This window comes from Cololabis saira, chromosome 14 (assembly GCF_033807715.1).
Source record: "Cololabis saira isolate AMF1-May2022 chromosome 14, fColSai1.1, whole genome shotgun sequence".
In the NCBI taxonomy this organism is placed as follows: domain Eukaryota; kingdom Metazoa; phylum Chordata; class Actinopteri; order Beloniformes; family Belonidae; genus Cololabis; species Cololabis saira.
Genome location: NC_084600.1, coordinates 6,560,531 through 6,582,553, shown reverse-complemented (window position 1 = coordinate 6,582,553; position 22,023 = coordinate 6,560,531). Strand labels below are relative to the sequence as shown.

At 41.3% G+C, this 22,023-nt stretch overlaps 1 protein-coding gene across 3 annotated transcripts in view; it reads left to right on the top strand.

Annotated features, from left to right (window-relative positions):
- Positions 1-1,224: 1,224 nt before the first annotated feature.
- Positions 1,225-22,023, top strand: part of cpeb4b (cytoplasmic polyadenylation element binding protein 4b) — a 33,018-nt gene continuing 12,219 nt past the window's right edge. For 2 of the 3 annotated variants that reach the window (XM_061739479.1, XM_061739481.1), the window contains exons 1-4: positions 1,225-1,647; positions 2,862-4,094; positions 15,378-15,468; positions 20,738-20,788. In XM_061739479.1, coding sequence (XP_061595463.1) covers positions 2,910-4,094; positions 15,378-15,468; positions 20,738-20,788 — 1,327 coding nt within the window. In that variant the 5' untranslated portion in view covers positions 1,225-1,647; positions 2,862-2,909. Of the gene's footprint in view, positions 1,655-2,861; positions 4,095-15,377; positions 15,469-20,737; positions 20,789-22,023 lie in introns of all 3 variants that reach the window. The other variant, XM_061739480.1, reaches the window with a different exon arrangement.

Here is a 22,023-nt window from a genome sequence, read left to right as displayed (position 1 = left end):
AGATTGCAATGCAATCTGCAACCAGAGCTCACATAGGTGCTCTTTTTACAAATAAATTTGCTACCTCAGTCACTGAAATTTGAAAAGACGAAATGCTAGACTTTGCAATTGGCAAAGATTATCACTTTGAATCAGTATAGCAACTGCCTAACGTTAGTTAAAGAATTTTACTATTAACTATGCGAAAAAGCTCAATTTCTCTATTTATTCTGTTCTAGGGAATATCCACCAGGTATAAAAAGTTGTTAAACGGCCTAAATTACATGATAAGCTCTGCAAGGAAAACAAGGGAAATCATCATAATTTCTGTACAGCATATCCGGCCCTTTTTATAATGATTTTGTACCCTTAAAATTGTCATTTTACTTCACTCAAAGATAGTGTAATCAAGTTTGCTTAAATATATACAGCATTTGTCTATCCTCCCTACTTAAATCTACACCCTTGAGTGCTATCATTACATACTGTGCCTTTAATGACTGTCAGAAAGGATAAGCAACGTTCAAACTTCTATGCAGCTTCTTATTCTGTTTCTTTTCCATCATATTCACATCCCTACCCGCGACAGATTGAGGGCAACTGCGGGTTTGGAATGCTAGCCAAAGGCACTTTGAAATGTCAAGTGAAGAAGTCAAAGATCAAACCACCAACCTTCCAGTTGGTGGTCAATCTCCTCTGTACCAAATACTTAGCACCATGCTTCCTTTTTTCTATACACCAAACCATAAATGGTGCAATGATCAATGGATGCAAAGGGAGGGTGATGAGACGTACATAGGATTGTATAAAACGGAGAGAGAGTATTTACATGCCTTTGTGTTCCTTTTTTTTAAATCATTACAATAAACTAGCATGAGATGAAAAGGGAAAAGCTCAGCTAGGGTAGGGATGCTCTTTTTCAGAGGCTTTTACATCCTTTCAGAAGGGGGGCGGGGTTGGGTTTCTCATTTTTCTCACGACCTGCTGCCGGCTGCATCGTGAAAGGACAGAACCGTGCTGGGAGGAGGATTCTCTCCTCTTTTTTTCCTCTTTTCCGGCCTCGGTGGGCAGTGCTTATGGAGAGCATGGATGCATTATTGGTGCATGACTGCTAAACGAGGAAGGAATCGGGGCCCGCCCCGCCGGCCCGTTGCAGCCAATCACAGGCCGAGGTGTGGCTGCGGAGGGCGTGGCCCAGCGGGCGGGGGGCGGGGCCTGAAGCGGAAGTGTGTGCTCGGCTGATCTCTCGCTGTCATTCGGCCACGGTCGGTTCAGGAGAGAGGGTCGCCACCAGGCAACTGGCTCCAGAGCAAACTACGGCGACAGAAAACACACTCAATTCAAAAGAACAATGAAACCAGTCCAATAAGAGCCTTTTAAAGAGAACCGGCCGCTTGTCACGTTAACGGAGACGCTGTGGTCCTCGCTGGATCCGAGCAGAGAGAGCAGGGAAGGCAGAGAGAGCTGTGTCATTGAGCAGGCAGGACACGTCAGGAGAAGGGAAGAAAAAAAGAAAAGCGCTGACCGACTGCACTAGTCAGCTATTAAAGCCCTGAAAAGCTCAGGCCGCCCCGCTCCCGGCTCCAAGGACACCGCCTCGGCCTCGCCTCGCCCCACCGACCTCGACGCCCAGACGACACCGCCGGGGTGGGAGGTTTGGATCGGAAGGTGAAAGGTTTGATCTCTTCTGTCTGTCCGTTAGCGGCTAGGCGGCTAACGCCTAGCGGCTAGCGGCTAACGTTAGCGGCGGCTGGAAAACTTCGCCTGCTTAAATAACAGCCGGCTTTCCGGTGAAAACGCTGTCAAACGTAGGAATAAAAGAACAATAGCAACAAAATTAATTTAGACCGATGTGTCTTGATGTGTATGTAGTTCGATCTGAAGTTATTCCTGATTAAATGGCCGTTGGTTAATCATAGACTCCTGACAGCTGTCAAACAAGGTCGTGTTTGTTTTACCGACGTTACGGCGATTCATCGGGGATATTTTTAAAAATGACTTTATATGTTAAAATCCTACATCGTCCTTGAGGTTTTAGGGCTGGTGGTTAGATGTCAGTCGTGTATTTGTCGTGTGTAAAACGCCTCCAAATGGAGCCTGAGCCTGACACAGCAGTGGTTTTACTGCCAGCAGCTCAGCTGTGCTCCAACCGCAACGTCACGGGTTATAATTAGATAAACTGGTAATGTTCACTGTTTTTATCAGCCTAATGGAGAAGGAGCTCTTATGTGACTCTAGTTTGTCATAATTATATATTTAGAAATACATTTAAGTGCAACAAGTGTTGGGGAGTATTATTCTAATGAATTGCATTACAGTTCAGTTTAGAATCAATAAGATGTGTGGTTAGTTGCTATGGCAGCAATGTAATTGCATTTCTATTAAAAAATACTGGTGATTAATGTCAGTCATTTATGGAACAAGTTGTAATACGTGTTTAAATAAATTATATTGTCACAAGGACATTCATGTCTAATCACATACAAAATATAAAAGAAAATACTGTACTTTTTCAAAAGCTGTAATTCAACCGAGAACCCAGACCTATGATCTGTTCATAATGGGGATTGTGACTACCACAATCCCCATTACAATATCATCACATTTAGCCATGGTTTACAGTAAACATGTATAGATTTGGACATGTGACACTCCCTGAGAGAACTTATGTCCCCAAAAAATTAAAAGAAAAGCATTGTAAAAGTAATCTATAATCGTTTAGATGCCTCAATAACCTCCCCAATTCTGGACGCAACACAAAAAAGGTCTTTTCATATCTCGATGTTCACTGTCTGGCAGTTTCTAAATCCCTTGATCTATAGGGAAATGAGAGAGGCTGACTGCTAACATGTATGCCATCCTGTGTGTTCTTTTTTCAATAGGACCAAAGAGATCAAGGGATAGCATTTGTTTCTGGGGGGAGAAAACAAATGGGGGATTACGGGTTCGGAGTCCTCGTTCAAAACAACACTGGCAACAAGTCTGCATTCCCGGTCCGAATCCACCCGCATCTACAGCCCCCACACCACCACCAAAATGTGTCTCAGAGCCCTGCTGCTTTCATAAACAGCACCACAGCCACAGGGAATGGCAACACGGGAGGCTCTCCCTGGCTCTTCCCTGCCTCGGCCACCCACAACAGCGTGCAAGATGAAATTCTGGGGGGGGCAGAGAAGCCCAAAGCACAGCAGCAACAGGAAATGCAAGAAACGCAAGAAAAGCAGCAGCAGTTATCTCCTGGGAGTCACCAGGAGGGTGGAAGCAGCGGTGGGATAATTTCAGAACTGGAAAAAGTCAAGGAAACCAAGACGGAAAATGGCACGTCTGAAGGCAGTAATGGAAAAGAGAAGCAGCTTCGTCTTGAGTCACCTGTTCTGACGGGCTTTGATTACCAGGAGACCTCTGGTCTTGGAGGAACTGGCCCGGTACAGTCCAGTACTACATCGTCATCACTTACTGGCTTCAACAACTGGTCGGCTGCCATTCCGCCTGCGCCGTCAACAATCATTAATGAAGACGTCAGCTTTTTCAATCCAGCCTCTGCCAGCAATGGACCTCTGCTGTTCCAGAACTTCTCACATCACGTCAGTCCAGGGTTTGGTGGGAATTTCTCTCCCCAGATCGGACCGGCTGCAGCCTTGTCCCAGCACCACCCCGCTCCCCCACCACACCCCCACTTTCAACACCCCCATAGCCAACACCAACAACATCGGCGTTCCCCGGCCTCTCCCCACCCTCCGCCACCCTTCCCGCACAGGAATCCAGCTTTCAGCCAGTTGCCGCATTTGTCCAACAGCCTGAACAAGCCCCCGTCTCCCTGGGGTCCAGCTAGCTACCAGAGCCCCTCTCCCTCCCCTGGCTCGTCCACCTCATGGAGCCCCGGAGGAGGCTACGGTAGCGGTGGCGGCGGTTGGGGAGGATCTCAAGGCAGAGATTATCGCCGTGGGCTGAATGGAGGGATGACTCCGATAAACTCCATCTCTCCACTAAAGAAGACCTTCCCTAACAACCACGTGGCATCCCAGAAGTATCCCCGGAACAGTCCTGCAGGGTTCAATCCCAAGTCCTGGATGGATGACGGAGTTGGTCGCAATGATAACATTTTTCCTTTTCAGGTCAGTTTGTTTTCAATAGCTTCATTGAATTATTCATCTGTAATCCTGCTTTATTTTAATTAGCTGTAACACGTAAATCTGCATCCAATTATTTATACATACAGTATGTAGATAACCTATGCTCAGAGGTGTGAATATTTCTCAGCTGTGACAGCTTGGGTTCCGAATTGTTAAATGTCAAGGTGCCGTATATCTAAGCTACCGTATATCTAAGCTATGGTATCTGGAAACAATGCCATTTTTAGAAATGATGAAAGGGCATGGATATACACAGTGCTTTTGTTACTGTTTTAAAGCCGTCACTAGACCCTGTGCCTCCACAGCTGTACGTCCACATGATGACTAATGTGGCCCTGTCACTGCAACAGGGTGTGCCGTGTACGTAGGGGGTTGGAAGGGGAGAGAGGGGATGAAGAGGAGAAGATGGGGAGAAGAAGAAGTGGGGTAGAAACAAAGAAAGCAAGAGTGATTGCGCTGAGAACAATCATGGTAATGGTCTACAAAACTGATAAAAACAAGGAAAGGATCATCAAAGGGAACAGACTCTGTTCTTTGTCCTTCTACATAATCACAATTGATCTGTTTGACTTAGAGAAACAGAACCAAATAGTTTTTATTATAACAGTTTTAATAATCACCTATGTCACGGATACAATACCCTAATGGTAAATTACAAAATATATAGTATATTTAAAATGTAAAATTGATCATTTGATCCACATGCAGTTAAATGGATGTAGGAACCAGGTGTGATGGAAAGTGACAGATGCAAGATGGAGATGGAAATTCCTGATAATTAATTTTATTGATCAGTCTCATGATTGATTATATTGCACATTGCAAGGAGGAGGGGCTGTAGGGAGGGAGGTTTCCATAGGTTCATATAGCCTGAAGACCCGAAGAATGATTTCTTTAAATAATGTGCTTATCTTTTGCCTTTTTACCTTTGGACAGTGTTCCTTTATTCACTGGTACGCTGCAGTTTCAAATTAACGTTGGCTTCGTTGTAAGTAATTGGTTGTCATTGGTTCATTATCATAATGGAGTGTTAGATTTTATGAATGGTTGCATGCCTTTTGTTATTTGGGCTCTCTTTAAATGAGCTGATAGTAACAACATTTATCTGTAGGGTACAAGCAAAGCAACACAATTTAACATTTGAAACCAATGCTTATTGTGACCTTTACAGACTTTTTTTTCCCCAGCTCCATTTACAATTAATGACTCACAGAGTTCCAGAGGGTAAATAGTAGGGACCTTGTACTGACACGTCTTGACATGCCTTCAGTGTTTCTGCTGAAAAGCAAAACCAAGTATATTTCAGCAGATATTTACATTAAATGTAGAAAGTTAGTTATTGCTGTTTGAAATCTTTGTATTATTGTGACAATAGAATCAACTATAACCAATCAGGACTTTTTATTTAATTAAATCTACAGCTTAATTGGCAATTAAAAACCATTATAGATACTCTCAATTAGGAGCCACCTCGTCATCAGCTTTAATTAATTCAGATTGCGATTGTACATCTACAGGTATGGATCTGAATTTACCAGAGTTCCTCCTGTTATATCCTCATGCCACATTTAAGCTATGGGTAGCATTACTGTAGCTGTAGTATATTCCTTTTCCTTGTAGTGGAATTAGATCAAATAAAGTAGCATTGTTCTCTTGCCCTCCTTGGCTCTGCAAGGGCAGATGGAGGATGGGCTTTGAATGGCCTTACTGTGTGCACATGCAAGTATAACCCATTTACAAATAAGACACTGATGACATATTTCTTGATTAAAAGGAAATATGAACAAGCGATATTTCCTCTTGGACATTTTTCCGACATGGTGGCCCATTTCCTAGTCCATTTTGCTATAAAATTGGAAACAAACTGAACGACGGTCTGGTGTTCTGGAAGCACTCAGGGTTACAGCCAGGTATTCACTGTTTATCTTCATTTATCTTGACTCTTTCCAGTTGGATTAGCTTTTACTGTGTACTTTATGCAGCTTCTTCTCACCTTTTCCACCACGGGCCCCCTGGCACTTTCTTCATCATCTTTCTTTGAGTCACCTCTCATGTTTTTTTGAAAAACATACTAGCGTTTGGGTTTTTTCTTATCTAGGATTTGTCCTGCAGGTAGTGAACTACAGTAACCTGCATTCCATATGCTCGCACTGTCACAAAGCAGTAATTTAAAAGGGACTCTGATGCTAGCGGTGCTTGGATCACTTCAACAGTTTCCCAGGCAACGACAGACGGATCAAGTTTTGCTGTGTGGAGTCTCCCAAACGCAAATGATTAATATCCAAATGAATGGATATTTGACTTCAGTGTTGTTCTTTTGTTCTGGGTTGGTGGGGCTCTTATTGGTTCAGTTGCTAACCAGGCTCGTACAGGAAACACTGAGATGGCTTGACAAAAGATACACATTGATTCTTAACTCTTAAACTATTGGAGCAAATATTTCTTAAGTGATTTAGTGTTGTATTTGGTTGTCTGTATGACTTTTTAGGCATGCTGAATTCCAAATCAAAGAACTCAGTTTTTAATTGCCCCGCTTCAGAACCTTTCCTCTGATCTTGCCTCTGTGCTTGTGGGGAGCAGTGTAGTTTGGCATAAATATCTCACTTTGACAGTCTGACAAATTTGATCACCATGGTTTTGCCCATGTTCCTCTCCTAGGTGCTCAGTTTGGCTTGAGAAATGTCATTGTTACGGAGAATAGACTCTATGCTAATTAGAATTAGATTTTACTCTGGTTTTACTTCAAACTAGCACATTTTTTTGGGTTGAAAATGAGTTTCTGGCGCGAGTGGGCGATGGACCAGAAACTTGAGAGTGATGAGCGTAGTGGGGCTGCTCTACCGGTCTGACATTGTGAAGACAAAGATAAGCTGATTAGCAAAGGCTTCGATTGACTAGACGATATGTGTTCTGATTCTCAGCTGTGATCATTGCCCCAAGAAGTAAGGTTGGAAATACAAGCAATGAAACCGAGCTGTTTCCTCCCCCTTCTGGAGAGGGTGAGGAGCTTGGTTATCCTAGAAGGTGCTCCCAGTTGTTTCCTCTGCATTGAAATAAATCAGTTGAGGAGATTTGGACATCTATGAAGAATCTCTTATGGTTCCCTTCCCTGGGAGGTGTTGGACTTCTCCCCCTAGGGGGAGGCCTCAGGGCAGGCCCACTACAGATCGTTCAGCTGTCTTGGGAATACCCCATTCTCCACTTGGAAGAAGTAGAGGATGTGGCCGGGGAGTAGAAGGTCTGGGAATTCCTCCTCCAACCACAGCTCCCGTTACCTGGCCCAGACAAGTTGCTGGATGGATAGCAGGAAAAGAAAGATCTACTTTTAGAAGAATATCGCCATTATATCAGATTAAGAATCATGTGCTTCTTTCAATCACAATGATACAATGTCATCTTCAGACATTTAAATTTAATATATTTTATTTGTGGGAGTAATAAGATCATGTTTCTGTGTTCCAGCTGTTTCTGTAGAAACCCTTGCTAAATTATTAAACAAGCAACCCGACCTCGAGTTCATCCAGCAGAACCCTCCTCTTTTTAGCTTGTTCTTAAATGTATATCTTTGTCAGTTTGTAGTCTTTTGTTAGCATGACGGTTGCAACATCCATTATTTGCTTGGGGGATTTACTTTTCCCTCACTTGATGTTGATTCCTGAACAACTGGTCATTGCTTAATTAACTTTGATTGCATTTTTCTTCTCTGTAACTATACTGAAAATGCTGCTCGGCTGTGTTTTTGACTAACATGCCCTGTTCACATCACATTAGCTTACAAAAAGTATTTTCAGGCTTAGCAAATAAGATACTGTGGTTTGTGACCTAATCAGACCCCATCACACTCTTCCACTGGAAGCCCCTCCGACTGCCTCACATACTTCCACTTTTAGCCCCCACAAGACACATGAAGCTCGGCAGCTTTTGCTTCAGAATTCCTGTTGTTCAGCATGGCTGCCATTGCTGAAATAACTTTTCACAGACTATGCCTCGTTATTCAGATTATTTTTATCAATGTGTCGCAGCATAGGAATCTCCAGCTTCAGTGTGGGTAATTGACCTCTTGAAGGTAACACTTCTATAACATCTTCCATAAAATACTTTCATTAACATGGTTTACACAGTTATCCCTTTTTCTAAATGAGGTCCTAATGTTATATTGAGATTGTCTTATCACTTGACTTGCAAATCTTTTTACGAAAGTAAACATGAAAATGACATTTAAGTGTATAACAATCAATACATTTGCCGTGTAGGTGTACAGGACTGTAGCACGCAGAAGGAAACGTTCCAGCTCTGCAGCTTTTGCTATAGCAGGACGTATTAGAGCAGCTTTAATACTCATGACGGGCTCGTGTCCAGGCACATCACTGCTAATGCAGGGTCCAGCCAGTATGTGGCTGCCCACCAAAAATGTCAGAAGAGCTCTGATATCTTTGGTCCCCTTGTCGTGGTATTCTTTCATTCTGTCTCTTATAATTACCTGTTTATTTCAAGTTAAGAAGGCTGCAGTTGTGCGAGGGCTGATTTGGACTGGTAAATTTGGCCCCTGACCAGGTTGAGACGCGCAGGGCCTGGGGGAGAGTAAGCCAGGGCAGGATATTGTCTCAGTAAGCCACCTGGGTAACTGTTGGTTACCGTTCCCACCTTATTGTTTGTGTAGCTCAGAAATACTGCAGCTTTATGTGCTGCTGTTTTCTTCAAGGTATGTTATTAAATTCCCAGTTTGGGTCAGCGCTTATACTGTTTGTGCAGAAAACATGTCTTGTCGAACGTGGGTTTACTTACTCTGTATCCAAATAAGAAAAATAAAGGAAAAAGACCTCTGTCTTCATAGATTTAGACTTGCAAGAAGAGAATGATCATTTTAACACTGGGTGCAAAAGTTGTGTAGTTATTTTTTTAAAACAAGAATTTTCCATCTAATATGAATAGTCTCATGAATTCATAATCATACCTTGGAAATATTTATTTTCATAAATGGTGTTTGGTAGGTATTGATCCTGGAAGGGAAATGGTTTTGTCCAGCAAGTAACAACAAACGGCACAAAAAGCAAAAATACTATGAATTGTGTAATTATTATAAAATACATTGACATTAAGAATAAAACTAAATTATGGTAAATAATCAACGGATAAACCAGTAAATAAATGTTGTAAAAGTGCAAGATGGCATTTAAAAAACAGGAGACAACTTGTCTTCCACTCCATCTGGCCTCACTTAGACCTCCAAAACACGTATCCAAAACACAGTTGAGCTGCTATTCCATGCTCGTTTACTACACCAGCTTGTTAAATTCTGCATATATCCATTATTCTTTTTTTTAATCTCCTATGAGGAGAACAGGGTTACAGAAAGACTGAAAAAATGTCTTTGAGGGGAGAAACAACTTGAATATTTTCAAAGTCGGCATCCATCCAACATGTTTGACGCGTGTTCAAACACTCTCCACCATTAAGCTGCAGAAACCCAAAGGTGCAGCCATTGCCTCCGTTTCTGGTTTTTGAAAAAAATGGATTAGACGGGTTGGTTCTTCAGCCAGTGAGCACTTTTAGCTGTACTAGCAATCTCGTAACTTCATCGCTCAGTCTCATTGGTCGTGTTTCCACTACCCCCAGATTTGCGCAAACCCCAAATATCGAAAGAGTCTTCATTGGAACTGGCTCTAATTCTAAAATACTTCCACATATCGCAAAAGCTTTTTGCGCTTTCACAGGGTGGTTTTTCCAGTGATTTGATCAGATTTATCGCAAAAGTGTAAAAGAAACAGTTTTTGCGTATTCAGGGCTGGGCGATATGACCTCAAATCATTATCATGATAAATTGGGCAGTTTTACCTCAATAATGATAAATGTGCGATAACCCTTAGCCGGCACCAAAAAATGTCTATTTTCTGATTGGCTGATTGGTCGGTAACTCCAGACAGCTGCTCTGAGTTGAGAGCTCAGTGCACAGTAGCGTGCCATGACTTGTTTGTAAGATGGGCTGTTGGAGTTACTGAAGTTCATTTCTCAGCATAAGAAATGCCACATGTGGCGTGAGAGTGTGTGAACTTGTTGAAATGGGCGAGCCTCAAACTAGACAGCCCTGTTATGTCAGCCGCTTCTTCGTTTGAACCATCAGCCATTTTTCTTGGGTTTCCCTTCTCATTCAGACTGGATGGGTGGAGTCACGTGATTACAGACACGCCATCTTAAAGGGGAATCAAACTAGCCTATCAGCACACAGTTAAAACAAACAAAAAGATTTTTCCTATTTTTTTAAATTTATTTTTTATCAAAACACCAAATTTACTGATGTGGGAAAATTGACGTAGGTCATCGCAGTGAATGTTGGTAAGGGTACGTTTTTGGTTTATCGCCCAGGCCTATTCTCGCGTCTCCGTCAGTGCTGGATGTGACGTAGCCATTCAATCTGGAATCACCAAAATCTGGTTTGTAGCTGTTTTTGGCCTCATTAATATGATGAAGTTGTGCTATAACGCTGCTTAATCATCATGCATAACGTAAGGGATTTGCCTCTGAATGATCATCTGCTGCCTTCATCGTCTGACTATTTTCTCGCCAGCAGAAAATGGCAATAATTTTTCAAAGACTAAAGATGTTTTTGTCCCTCTTTTCTACAAAGTAGAAAGAAAAGTCTTGCAAGATGAGATAGAGGAGAGTTACGAGAACGATGCTTATTCGAAGAGCATCCTTCTATGGAAACGCCAACGCCCTCACAGCGCTACCTCTTATCACATATTCCAAGTTTCGATTTTCTTTTGCGAAAAAGTGTAGTGGAAACGCAACTATTGTTCCATTCTCACACCCTTGACGGATGCTCTGAAATAGATTCTATGTGTGCACGCTTGCCTGCATGTGCATGAGCCCCAATTAGTCCTTGGCCTATGTCTTCTGCATATGTGTCTTGACAAAGGAAGAAGACAACGCACAGTTAAAGTGGAGGTGTCAGTTTATATTTAGCCCAGCTCATTGCATGCAATAAAAGAGTCAGTTCAGTGTAATCCTCAGGCAGTCCAAATGCTTCTGGAACTTTTTCCTCTGTCTGTTAAACCCCCATGTGCACACATGCACACACCATTGAGTCATTCAAGCCACACTGAGTAATTGCCTGTTTTTGACAGTTGGGGGTATTTCATGTCACCATGGGACTTTGAAATACTTGACCAGGAAGAAAGATAATCGTAAGCATCAAAAGCTCAACCTGCTTCCCTTTCCTGGGCTCCTTTGTTCTCTTTTTACAATACCTTACATTGCTTGCTTGCTTGCTTTCCCTCTCCTTATCATTCTCCTTTCTTTTGCTGCTATTTCTACCACCTTTTTTGCTTTGGGCTTAGTCTGCCCTTTATGTTGTCTCAGGGATGTGATCAGAATTTCAGTCTTCCCACCAATCACTTTGAGGTGACTGTTAATTTTAAAGGCCTTGAAAATTACACTGCACCCATGTAATTGTTCTTTTGTCCTTTACCTCTAGAGCCAGTCCGCAGTAGATGTTGAGTCAGATTTTCATGCTGCAGGAACATTTTGGAGGCTGCCGAGTAGATTTCTAAACACGCGCAAAAGCCTCCGATGAGGAAAATGGTTTGACTCACCAGGAGCTTCTTGTATGATGTAATTTCACGAAGGAGACACGTGTGTTTATTACGCCTATAAGAAGACCAGACATGTGACTTCAAGGTTAAAAGTCTAGAAAACGTGTGTGATTCCCTGTTGCCAATCAGTCTTGTAGGTTGAATGCACAACAATTGCACAACTCCTAATCACATCGTGTAGTAAGGACCAGAAAATGACCCAAGCACACGGAAAATGGTGCAGTCTCAAAGTTTTACTTTCTCCACTCTTGTAGGCTTCTACAGCTTCCATTTTTCACTAACAGGCATCTAACAAGGATGATTAATGTTGGACTTAATCCCTGACTGCATACTGTGATTAATCTTTTTTTTCTTTTGCTACTCAATATTTCATCAAAATATGATGAAGTTTTCTGGTTTGTGTTGCTTTAACTTTAACCCTGTTTCGAGGCCCCCTTTCCCTTATACAGTTTATATTTGTGGTGGCTATAGGTCTGATTCCTGCCTACTTTAGCTCTGCCTTTATTTTTCTTCCCCTAAAGACTTTGAATATTTTTTTTTTGCATAAAATTTGTTTATATCTATGGCTTTGGGTTACTGTGGGCATAGATTCACATAAGGCATAGACTGTGCTATAAATCTCCCTCTCTCTGTACATATATACTGTATATCTGTCAGAAATGAACACTTTGCTGGTCGGCTGGCCGGTTGCTGGGAGTGAAAAATGCATGAATATGATGATTAATCACTCTGCACCTCTGTAGGATAATGCTAAGCAACCGCAGAGCGCTATCCAAGAGTCCACCTCAGCCACTGAATACATTCTTATCCACAAAAGGCTTATTAGCGATGTATACACATTAGTAGAAGTCCTTTACTTGTTTCAGCTCCTCTTCAATTTTTGCAGGATTTTTTTTTTTTTTAGCCCGAAGCAATGGGCTAAGCCCACATATAGCAATGCGGATATGAGAATGCAGAAGTTGTAGTCTGGTTTACATCCCTGTGTTGATATTTGTTTTGAGGGAGAGAGTGTGTAGCAGGTGTGCCTTCCCATGTCATTTCTGTTTTTCTAGGTTCTCTCTGTCAGTGTGGGAAAGCCCAAATGATGTTAAATTTTGGCTGCAGCCAGGAAGTTTAGATATCTTGCCAGATATCCAACCACGCTTTTTTGACTGATCAGAGACTAAAATTGAGTATTGACTTAAGGAGACGCTGCAGACAGCAGACAGTGGAAGAAAAACGGACTTGTCTGCCTTGAGGACCCTTGGTCATGTGGTTCACAGACACAGGTCTGTTTTTCTGAACCCTGTAGCATTTGACCCCTGCTGAGTTCATGGTAACATAGTGTGCTATGAGCTTTTCCCAGAGGGGTTTCACTTTTTTTCACAATTTTTCTTCTTTTTTCTTTTTTAACTGACATTAGCTACAGCTTGTGAGGGTATGGCCTGGTTTCTGATTAACTTAAATAATAAAGAAAAATGCAGCAAATGAAAACAGTGGCTGACATGTAAATTACCTACGAGCCGACTGATATGTGGGTTAGTTCACATTGTGCAAGATCAGGACGTTATCAGTCAGACGTGCTATGTCGATGCTCATGTCAGGCTGTTTCTCAAAACAGGTGAATTTGACAAAACACTGCATGTTTAATCCTACATTTCTGTCCAGTCATTGTATATCTGTCTTTTAGCTGTTTACAACTCATTTTAGGAGATGGATTTTTGTCCAGTATGAAGCCTCACTTCCTGTTTGTAGGACTTTATTTTGTTTACTTTAGACAAAATGATGAGGTTTTCTGCTTGACGGACAAATGACAGGAAACTTTTGACACACCTGACTTGACGCTGGGTTTTGCTGAACTTGATGTTTTCATTTTAGATTTGAAACTTTGAAAACTGAAGCCATTCACACCATGTTGGTGCCAATTGCTGCATGCTTTGTCAAATCTGGTCTGTCAAGCTTCTTGTCAAACTCCATCAGGGATGTTATTTCAGTCTGAAAACATGTCTGGGATGCTTTCAGGCTGATCTTTTAAGGGCCTGCATCTTTGTATAGCAGCAGCCTCTCCTTCCTGCTGTGTTATTGCATGTAAACTGTTATTGGTTGGTTGTTAGTTTGCTTGCATGTGTGCCATCATTTGAATCCCTGTATCTACTTACATTTTCTGGCCAGTAATCTTCAATTATTTTCCTCTTCGATACAATATAATTAGTTGGGGTTGGAACTAATGGACATAAAAGAAAGTGCACGGAAAGTACTTGCAAACCTTTCAAAGCAGCACCTTGAAATAGTCAGAAATGTACCATTCACACTAAGATTAAAATGTCTTCAGGCATGGCTAAACAATTAGGAGAACAAACCAAACTAAACACGTTTTTGACAGGAGGTAAAAGCCTACGGTAATAAGTAAAAAAAAATTGAAGCCAATAGAGTTGCTGGCTGTTTCCAGTGAGAGATCCCTGTAGAGTTTCTGCTTTTGAGGTGACATTCATCAGAGAATGACTGGAAAATGGTTAAAGAATAAAATGAATAAAAGGAGGAAGGAAGGAGCGAGACATTTAAACGTGTGATACTGTGGGAAAAATTGGACATTTATAACGATGAAAACAATAAAGATATGAATTTCATATTGTAGAGACACATTGGCTGTGCTGAATAGAAGGAAACCGAAAGAGTTTGTCATTTTCAAGTTGTTGTCATGGGCTGAATATTTGGCCGAGGTGGAGTCGGGACAGAAAGCTTATCAGCATGGCACTTGCAGCGCAGTATGTATTTGCATATGAGGACATGTTTTCTGTTTGTTAAAATATTTAGTGTGCACACATTGTATGGGTGTGAGTGTTTACTCATGTTTGTGAACAGCCGTATCCAGTGTGGCTGGTATGCTGAGGATGGCTCTGTTTTGGTGGCAAAGTTGACCTACTGGAATTTGCTCGGCTGCGGCTAAATCCTGCTGCTCGTTTCATTGTTCACTGTCATTATGCAAGGACTTTTATTCTATTCTTTTTTTTTTTATAGAATAAAAACAAGGATGAAAACAAACTACACAGTTTGTCAGCACAAGAACATTATTCAGGTTAAAAGAGAAGCTTCTTGCAAAATAGCTGTGTCATAGCCATCTTTCTCAGGAACTGGCACATTGTCAAAATGGGTACAGCTATGCACAGCTTAAGCATAACACGTCTTGCACTAAAAATATCCATTTGAAAGTGTTTACTTTTAAAATCTCGGTTCTCATTTGGCAAAATACTCTTTTTCTATTTATCTGAGAAACTGTTGGGGTTTATGTCAAACAAATTTTCTTTTATTCCCAATATTTGAATGTTTAAAAGGTTGTTTGTTTTGCATTTGTATAGTAGACTTTGGACATTTCAAATGATATAAGGCTTGTGGATTTAAAAAACAAACATTATTATTGTTAAATATAAAGCCAGGTAAAAAGGCTCCTCTCTCCTCCCATTTCCTTGGTGTTCACTGGTGTTCAGACGGCGTGTAAAGGGTATCTCGATGTGTACTATGAGAGATGTGTCTCGAGTATGTATGCTCTCCAGCAAGTACGGCTTAATTGAGTCAGTCTTACATTAAATGACAAATGTAAGTGCTCCAATTCAAAGATTAAGACCACTGGTTGAAAAGAAATCTGAGGGGCTTCAAAGCAAATGCAGAAAATGAAAGTGTTTTTCTCTCCTTTTAGGAACGTACCAGATCGTTTGACAGCTTCAACATGAACACTCTGGAGAGCTCCCTGATTGACATCATGAGGGCTGAGCAAGACACCCTGAAAGGTAAAAAAAATACTTTTGTCAATTAGTAGCATGAAAACACGAAGCAGAGAACAAGCAAACAAGCACCAGTTGCACCCTTAAATGTCCTGATAGCAGAGATGCAGTCCGTGACATCCCACTTGACCTTTTTTAGCAATAATGTAACGCTTATACATTAATAACATGGAGCTAATACATCATTAAAGAATTAAAGATTTCCATCCAGGATCATCAAGTTGTGATTATTAAAAAGCATGTCAACATCCAGCCTGCACACACAAGCATGCACTATTTATCCATACTACGTTGCCTCACTTCAGTGTTCCGGTTGCCTACAGAATGTAGTAAACACTTCAGAAAATAGAAACGAAAGTAAACTAAATGAAACCATTGTAATCAACCCTGTATATTTGCTGTGCCACTATCTATCTTTATGACGCCCACAATCCTCCTATGCAGTCACTGAGATATGTCTCAATGACTGCTTGAAAGCAAGCTGATAAATGTTTTTCTACGAACTTATAGTACTTACATTATTTAGCCGGGACCTTTCAGTTCCTCCTTGAACCAGACAATGTTGACACTTCTTCTTTTTTCATTTATGGTCAGTGTGTGTAGCTGTCGAGTTACCCTTCATCTTTCTGTCCCTTCCATCCTTTTTATGCAGTCTGTAATTATAGTAATAACGGTAAAAAAAATAGAAACGGAGAAAGGTTTAATATATCTAAGGGGCTGCAACGGATCATCCATGATCGGTTGTCTACGGGGATCAGTCCCTGATCTGTGGCACGTCACTGGAGCCACAGAGTGATTTTTGGTGGAGCAACGTGGATCGTGAGTGCTTAGATGGTGAGCAGTAGTGGTGAACGCGTGGAGCTGGAGGAACTTACTAAGCTTATTTTATTCTTTAAGTCGCCCGTATGGGAGGACTTTAGCTTCCCTGTCGACAAGAATGTGCTTTGAACCGACTCAGTCACATTTCTAGGGAGGTTCATGTTGGACTTTTGAGTAATCCACTGCTGCTTTTTGTTCATAAATGATTTAATTTAATTCCTTGTTGTGAAAGTGTCTAAGTTTAAGAAGGCATCCTCCCTGTCATGTCTTTTGCGCTTTAAAAAAGGCAGTGTTTTATAATTATTCCAACATTTGACCTATTATTATTATTATTATTATTATTATTTTTTTTTTTATTTAAATTTTTTACTTCAGCAATCTAAAAAAGCAATCCTGTGATCTGTGGGGTGTGTGATCTAGTTCAGCACTAATATTTCTTGTGCCTCTGGATATTTCATCCTCCTGCACCTTGAGAACATTATGAAGAAAGAATAAAGAAGCCTAACCCTCTGTATTTAGAAGAAGAATCATGTCTTGCAATTAAGGTTTTTAGTTTTACATTTTTCTTTTCAGCCTCTCTCGCTCACATATAACCTTTAACCGCTGCACGTAATTCGTTCTGGCAATCAGCTGGGTTTAATATTTCCATTCACCAGATTCACCTGGTGATTACAAGCGCGCTCCTTCCTCTTCGTGCAGACTTCTGTAGGGGTTTCGCTTTTAACCGTTTGTCAGTTCAGCTCCCAGTAATAATATTTGGATGATACTAGCTAAACAGACAGGACTGTGGCCACTGTTAGCTATTGTTTGAGAGGGAGGAGCTGCTGGAGAAGTCCTGGTAATGATCATTGTTTGAAGGGAAACACCTTTGATTTCTTAAGGCTTGGGCTGAGTGAAAGGATTTGGGCGGAGGAAACACCAACTGAAGTAATCAACCACATTTCAAAGTACTTATGTAGATAATGTAATCCTATGTAACAACAGTGTTTTGTTTTAGTTTGTTTTTTTTGGGCTGCTTGCTATAATCTTATGATCTGAACATTTGAAACTGATTAACTGAAGCCCTGATAAGTTATCTTAAAGTTACATTCGGTACGATTTAAATTTAAAAAAAAAAAAAAAAAAAAAAAAAAAAGAAAAGAAATCACCAGCTTAATGTTCCTGGAAGGCACCGCCTTGCTGAACAAATGTTCTAGTGTCACTGCCAGGACAACAAGTAAAAGCATTTTACTCAAGAATCCTCCTCCGCTTGTCGGTTTTTTCTTTGCGTTAGACCCGTGAGACTCGGTCAGATCCAGCTGTGATTTTATTTTTTAATGCTGTGAATAAATAAATCTTACCTTCAATATTGAGAGGAAAGCTTAAAGGCTCCTTAATCAGCAGTGTTGCGGCATCTTGGATTCAGTTTTTCTGCTACAGATGAACATTGGATCCAAGAGCTTTTCACCAGTAATCAATACTGTGTAATAAAACCAGGCTGCTGCAGTGTGTGATGCAAAACAGTCTCACAAAAGCAAGTTCCAGCTTCTGATTATGTTCACTGTGCACCCTTCTTTTACAACAGCGTTGTTGTCTTTATCCAGGAAAGAGTTTTCTGGCCGTTTGACTCTATGATGCAACAAATTAATATTCTGATTTCACCGTTTGTTCAGCATTTAGTTAAATGAGATTATTCCATCACAGCAAATGATGTTCCCCTTAGTAACATCCATCTTTCGGTCCCATTCTTATTCCAATCTGTACCACTTTCACAACATGTAATACCCAGGACTCGACTTTTTTTTTTTTTTTTTTACTTTCCAAAAATATATTGCATTCATTCTTTTCATAACTCTAGTTCAGGCTTTCACAATTATGTGGCAAGTGTTGCTGCGGTTTAAGAGCGTGTCCCTTTGCCTCCACATTTACACCACATTTTCTTTGAGTGTTGACTTCTCTCTTGATCTCTTTTGCTTTGTGACACACACACATGCACGTACATACAAACACAACACACAGACAGCTAGCATCCACATCCATATACGCACATGCGCCGATTTCTCATTCCAGCTGAACGTATTGAGTGAAATGAGAGGAACTGAGACAATGCAACAGGCCAAGCAAAATGTCCACAGTAGAGCCGGCTTTGAATCTCTTCCACCATTGTCCTGACTGACAGAAAGGATCCCTCTGTTCAACCAACACACACACACACACACACGCAAGCGCACACAAACACAAACACGATGCTGCGTGACCTTGTGCATTTATGTGCTTTAACCATTGGTTTACTGTACGTATATTTAGCTGGCAGCATAAAAGTAAGGTTCACAGACCAGCAACTCTTAGACCCCGAGCTGCAAAGGGGATGGATGCTCGGGAACCGGTGCTAACTGCTCGGGAACCGGTGCTAACTGCTCGGGAACCGGTGCTAACTGCTCAGAGGCGTTGACTTGTGTCAAATCCAACATCACAGGTTGTGCTAAAATGCACTTTTGACTGGTGTAATTGTTTAAAGCTATCGTTTATACCCTCGGTTAAGTGAAGAGCGACCAGGATTGACGAGGAGTAGGATGCAGTGAGGTGCAGGTTTATTCAAGTGTAATCTGGTTTGGGCTGGTACGTCTCTTTTCACCGCTACAGAACTTGTTGTTTCTAACGCCCGTGATTGTCAGATTCCAGTCCATGTTGTTGACCGTATGGGGATTCATGGTGGGGGTTACCAGCTCTGGTTCTGGTTCCTGCCCCAGTATGCCCAGTGTGGGGGAGGGGCCTGTACCCTCCATGTGACCGGGGCATCGGAATGCACCAATCACCAGGCGGTCCGTGCCCGCACAACAATGGTGGCACTATTTGAGGTCTTTCATCTCATTATCCCTCGGCAGCAAGCTGGCCTTGCATAACTTTGAAGCTTGTTTGGCATCACAACATACATTTGTGTGGGCACTGGTGCGTGTGTATGTTTTTGTGAAATGGCCCAGGCAAATAGCTCGATGTAAAATTTATGATATGAGGCTCGGAGAAGGAGATAAAGATAGGGAAATGGAGGTCAGTGAGCAGGAGAGAGATGGTGAATGTCCTCGAAATCCAGTCACTAATGAGACCTCGGTGTAGGCAACACTGTGCTGAGAAATATCACAACTAAAGCCCGTCCTATTATAACTCTAGAAAGCCACCTTGAACTTTTTACCTCGCTAAAGCCAACCTTTTATCATGTCACTACATTGTGAACAGGAAATGACGCTTGATTTCAAGATTGCAGACATGAAGGAAAGGAATTATAGATTTAGTCCACCATTACCACAAATGAGTGCACCATAGAAAGTATATACAAATGATGGCTTCAAGCAAGCTGTAACAGATGTAGGAATCATCGTGAAGTATGTTCTTGGCTCATGTCATCACTATCTCTAATGCTCAAAAGATGGCGACGGTTGATGTTTTTAGCAGCTGATCCGTGCTCATCTCATGCTCGTAGGCTCTTTCTCTTCCTCTGGAAAGGTTACCAAGAACTCTGCATGGGAGTAGAGCCTTCATAGCTGCCTTTTTCAGATTTTTTTTGTCATTTTGTGGCTCTAGTGGCCTTTATTTGATGTTTAGACAGGGAAGGGGTAGAGAGAGAGAATGGGGACGACATGCAGCAAAGGGCTGGAGGCCGGGACTGGAACCTGCGACCGCTGCAGGAGGACTGTAGCCCCAGTATATGAGCCGCTTGGTTTAACCACTGGGCCACCCAGCGGACCAGCTTTTTTTCTTTTCTAAAAGTTTTCTTTTTTAGTGTCTAGAGTAAAGTCAGAGTTATATAAACATGCTGCGAGGTCTTTATGGATGTGACGCAGTTGAAATGGTCACAGAATATGCTAAAAATAGAATTCATACATTACGATAAAAGAAATTCTTTTAAATGAATCTGCTTGGAGATTCTGCATATTTTAGAATCAGTTTTTTGCAGTAAGGTCTGCAAATGAAGTGCAGCTGCCGATTGTGGGTGCCTGAGTCTCTGCTAAGATGTGAGCACAAAAGTCTTTTGTTGTATTTATTTAATTAATTTTGTTAATAATTTTAGCCAGTAATAGGCAAAAGAAATAACCCCCGGTCCAAGCGTCACTATTTGTGCCTTATCGCTCATCTTACATCCCTTATCTTTTTACAGTATATCCTGTAATAATGAAAAGCATTATCATGCTCACAGCCTTTAGCCAAATTAAGAGCTACTAATGACGGGAATTAAGAGCTAGTTTACCTGATGATATGTTTTGCATAATATTGCTGTCATTTCCTAACAGCTAATCGTTTCTGGAGGATGTGCAATTATGAGAATTGTAACGCTGAAACTATTTGCATCTGCTTTAGTCTCTGTGGAAATTTATTCATTTTAATAATGACTTGGGACAAAATATTGGCTCCATACAAAATTCAAAACCTCGATTAATATTTTACATAATAGACATTTTCTCTGTTCTGTCTTCCTGTGCAGGTCGTCTGGGGTTCCCTCACCCAGGAGGGGACAACCCTCTCCCCCTTAACGGTACGTATTGTCATTTATGCACAGTCCTCAAATATCCACCGGCATTTGGACAGAAAGATAAAAAGATCATTATTTTGGAAAATTAAATTACAACTGACTAGATATGATTTAATAGTCTTTCAAATACATTGAAGTTAATGAATATTTCTTTTTTAGTATTTTTCAGTAAAAATAAACCCTTTCAACCTGTCTATAGCCAAATGAGAGGGCTGGTTCATCTAGCTGTAGTATTTGTCGCTCAAAGCCCTCTTAAATCCGCTGGTGACACAGAAGCAGGTGGAGGTGCTTGGATGATGTGAGATAACCAGGGTTTGTCCCGACGGCTTTGGAGCCTTCTGTTTGCTAGTTCTCCTCGGTTCTTCCCGCTCTGTTCCTTATCGCTTTACAAGCGCCAACACAGAGTAAACTGGAACCGTCTGCTGCTCTGCTCGTCACAGATTTGACTGACAAATCCACTTCTGCGCTTCAACTCTTATTCATTGTGACTTTTCATATTGTCTTTGTCCCTGAATGAAAGAGGGAATTAAAAACAGTGGAATGACAGAGGAGTGGATATTCAGTGCCAGGAATAAGTGAATGGAGGGAAGGAGATGAAAAAGGGCCTATGTGATGGACAAAATCAATTGAATACATGCAACGGTGAAGCAAACTGAACTTTGAGGGTTTTAGGCCTGTGCAATTAATCACCCTTAAACCATGATTTAATTTTTGGTTCCCAACGGAAACAAAAACAATATGAAGAAGAAAAAAGAAGGGTTGTGGTTTGAACCCGGCGTGCTTCAGGCCCAGACGCCAGTTGGCCCCGGCTGAGCCAGTAATGCCGAGGTCATGCTGGTGTTTCTGGCCACAAACCTTTAGGGATTATTGGAGCACTTCTGCCACCATTTGCTCCGTTGGCAGACATCGCTTTTATTTTCATTTAGTAGGAAAATGCATTTGATTGGGAAAACATTTTTACTATGGAATTTTAATGCTTTTATGTTCAACTCAGTAAAAACTGCGCGTTTTAAAAGGTTGTGGATAATCATCTTAAATAATTGGGATTTCAGTGTTAACCAAAATAATTATAATTGGGGTTTTTTTTTTTCAGTAATTGAGCAGCCCTATGTGGTTGATTCTGGGATGGTATTCCTAATTTTGTAGGTTTGATGCTGTATTTTTATTATTTCTTTCTTTTAATCTTCATCCACGCTTTCTGTATTTCTAAAAAACGGCAAAGATTTCTAGCATATTTA